Genomic DNA, 3558 nt, shown 5'->3' with positions numbered 1-3558 from the left:
CTCTACCATCATATGAAGCACGCTGCATGCTCATCAATATACAAACACTTAAAGAACGTCGTAATCTTTCAATGCGTCATTTTAGTAACGACATTTCTCAACGCTTACAATCATCTTCACTACTATCTCAATTAAATTTTTATGTACCTGGCCGTCAATTACGAACATGGAAATTATTTTTAGAAAGACACAATAGAACAAATTATCCAAAAAATAGTCCAGTCAATCGAATACATTTACTTAACGAAATAAATAAATAGATAAATACAATCGATACAATGTAGACTCGTTCGCTCCGTTCTTCGTCGTTTACTGTGAAATAATCATCTCCAACTACCGTGCTGCGAAATTTGCAAGTTACTAATCGGTCTCGACTCGGTTACTACAAGGTCGACGTGATGTTGCACGTGCTTTATCAGTTTTAAGATTGTGGAAAGGGAATACCGGGTCTGTTACTTCCGAAAATGAATTTCAATTTCATTTGAAAAAAAATACGTCGTATGGAATTGAGAATACGTTAAATGAGCCCAGTTTTAGTTGCGTCTTAAGATTGGCTTTGCAAGGAAACTGCTAAGAAGCCTCATTCAATCGAAACCAACGTAAATCGGACAACACGAACAAAATGAAAATTTTTCCTACACACCAGACGAGTTCAGCTAAGGTAGTTTTATATAAAACAAAAACTGCCACAATGAATAAAAAAAAAACAGTAAGATGGTGTTTTCCCAGCAACCAAACTCGCCGGTAAAACTTTATTGTTTTCATTGACCAATTTTACTTCTTCCTAATTAGTACAAACTGTGATCGTCCTCTTGTTTAAATTTTAAATGATGTTAGCAAATATAGTATAAGCGATTTATGTAGAATACAGCAAAACCTAGTACACACTGATTTACGGTGTGGCTGGTAATCGTTAATCGAGTTTAACTTTCTACTTAGTTGGTGTAGTGGCACTAGCCGTGGTCGTAGAAGTTGTAACATCAGTCGCAGGAGGAACGGCAGCTGCAACGGCAGCAGCAGCAGTAGCAGGTGTTGCTGTAGGTGAAGTAGTTTTTTCGGGTTGAGAAGTAGGAGAAGCAGTAGCCCCAGCGGCAACAACAGCAGCAATTGTGGCTGTGGCGGGAGTAGTTTCTGTCACAGCGGGAGGTGGAGTAGCAGCCACGGCGGCGGCTGTGACAGGAGTAACTGCACCAGCAACGGAAGCAGTTGTACTAACCGGAACAGGCACTGCCGGAACCTTGGGTGTTGTACCATAGGAGTATGGCTGGAATGCCTCCCCGTCATCGCCTTCCTCTTCTTCGCCGTCCGTTTCGAACGTGTTATCCGGGATATCATACAGACGAATCATCGGTTTGTTGGGATCCTTCATTATCAAATACTTTCCATCTTTCTGTTTCATGCAAATGTCGATTATACAACGCAGAATACCCCAGGCATTGTCCATGCTAAGATTGATTTGATTAGCGAATTCCTGCGGTTTAAACTGTTGCGTGCCAAGGATGACATGTCGCGAAGAATCCCGCACGTGAGCACGAGAAACGTATCCGAACTTGATTTGATCGGATCCAGCCAACATTGCCTGTATGGTCCACTTAGCAAGCTTACAGGAATTGTTGCGCAATTCATTTGCCAGCACAGCACCACGTTGGGTGTCCAATTTTTGTCGCCACTCGACACCGTTGGCAAGCTTCGAATCCCACTCATTCAGAGCCTTTATCGTGAGGAACTGAGTGTCCCCCTGTGGAGTTTGTAAAACTGCATCATGTTCACAGCGAGCAACCAGCTCGATTCCGTTATTTAAATCCCATTTTCGGTAGCGATAAGCAACACTTGCCACTTCGCCATCTTCATCGTCTCCGATGAAGGGATTCGGATCGTCAAATTTAAACTTGGCCTCCTTGGCGCCACTCTTCAACACCTGCTGACTGAAATTATGGTTGATGAATGTTGCTTCAATGGCTAAATTTCTCGGAGAGTTTAGCGAATTGCCATCTTCCTGTGGAGGCTCGATAGCCGTCTCGTTTACAGTCAACAGATCAAACTCGGTATTATCGCGTTTATCCATAAACAGTTTTTCTCCAATTTTTTCGATAACTGTGTCCCACGAGTAATACGAACGAGTGCAGCACATAATAGTGGCCAAAATGGCATCAGTAGCATAAACATTTCCGTGCGTTTTCGATAACTGCCGGATGATCGGATCGTCGGTGGTCGTAACAGTGTGGAAAATTCTATCCACACGTTGCAATGGTCGCTCATTTTTCACATTTACACGATCATAAACCTTATCGTAATACTCCAGAGTGCCACAAGTGCTGATGTCTTCACCTTCCTTTACGTTCGGTAGCGAAAGCTTCGACAATCGGGGGAAGTCCATCTCTTCGATTGTCACCCAATCCGGACGAACGGTAACCGAAGCGTCACGAATTTTCGGCGGAGGGCCACGATTGCCCCATTTGCGAGTAGTTCCCCGTCTCTGATCACGGCCCTTGTTAGCATTCTTCGAAAGTGCCGTCATTCCACCGGCTTGTACGCCACCGCGTCCACCACGACCACGACCGCTGAAAGTTTTTTTTTTATCAATTTCGCGTTCAGGAAGAAATTATCGAATTTCAATTTTTACTAACCGTTGATTTCTTAGATTGCCACGGAAACGACCGCGTTGATGGGGCGGTTTCTGGATTCGAGCACTATCCACCAGGTGGAATGTTGTTTCATCTTCCTCATGATAATACGCATACTGGCTGCCACCACCGAATTGCGAATTATACTTATCTGCAATAAACAAATCGCCATTAGTTTTTAAGTTCGAATGCCTGCACCCAATGTTATTTTGAGGTTAATATATTACATACTTGGATATTTTTTGTCCGTTTGAGCCGTGCCAGTCCAGTCGGAAATCTTGCCCAAACGATCACTTTTACTAAACGGTTGATACGGAATATCCTTAAAGGCGTCCGGAAGCTCGCAGGGACCTATAATACAGTAACATACCACCGGTAATAGTTAACATATTTTACACTATTCAGCTGATGTCGATCCAGCGAAGTCATGCACTCACCCCAGCCATCCTCGTTAAATTGAAGCTGTGGAGCTTCAAAAATCGCCGACTCCGGCGTACAAGTGATGGTCTCACTCATCTTGTCTACGGTGGACCGTTTCGATGCTGATAGAACTGAATTAAATACGAAATTTCAATTTTTTGCTATCTCGCTAACACGGGAAAAATTGCCGAACGTGGCTAAGTTGACGAAATGACCGAACTGACAGCGGTTTGTCAAAACTTCTGCTTGATTATTTTGGTTTTGTCTGGTTGGCTGCGATCCCGTTGACAGTTTTCTCTGCAATGAAATGTTTCATGCAGTCTTAACAAAAACTACCAATGTTTCAGTTGATTTTACGATTGTTATTGATTAAAATATATAATAACTTCAACATTTTATTGCTACGTGAAAAATCACTCGGATTAAAAAATATATGCGTAGTAATCATTGGATCATTATTGTACATCATAGGAAAATCACATGTTCACATTAGTTCATTTTGCAAGTTAAATTT

General features: G+C 42.4%; 1 protein-coding gene across 1 annotated transcript; it reads right to left on the bottom strand.

Annotated features, from left to right (window-relative positions):
• Positions 1-715: 715 nt before the first annotated feature.
• LOC131436401 (eukaryotic translation initiation factor 3 subunit D) lies at positions 716-3278 on the bottom strand. The gene is made up of 4 exons (XM_058605114.1): positions 3062-3278; positions 2856-2975; positions 2628-2775; positions 716-2561 (listed from the first exon to the last, which is right to left on the bottom strand). Exons 1-4 carry the CDS (start codon positions 3138-3140, stop codon positions 932-934), a joined length of 1977 nt encoding a protein of 658 aa, XP_058461097.1. The 5' UTR covers positions 3141-3278; the 3' UTR covers positions 716-931.
• Between the last annotated feature and the right edge of the window lie 280 nt (positions 3279-3558).

Source organism: Malaya genurostris, chromosome 1, assembly GCF_030247185.1.
Source record: "Malaya genurostris strain Urasoe2022 chromosome 1, Malgen_1.1, whole genome shotgun sequence".
Taxonomy (NCBI): domain Eukaryota; kingdom Metazoa; phylum Arthropoda; class Insecta; order Diptera; family Culicidae; genus Malaya; species Malaya genurostris.
This window is presented reverse-complemented; position numbering and strand designations above follow the sequence as displayed.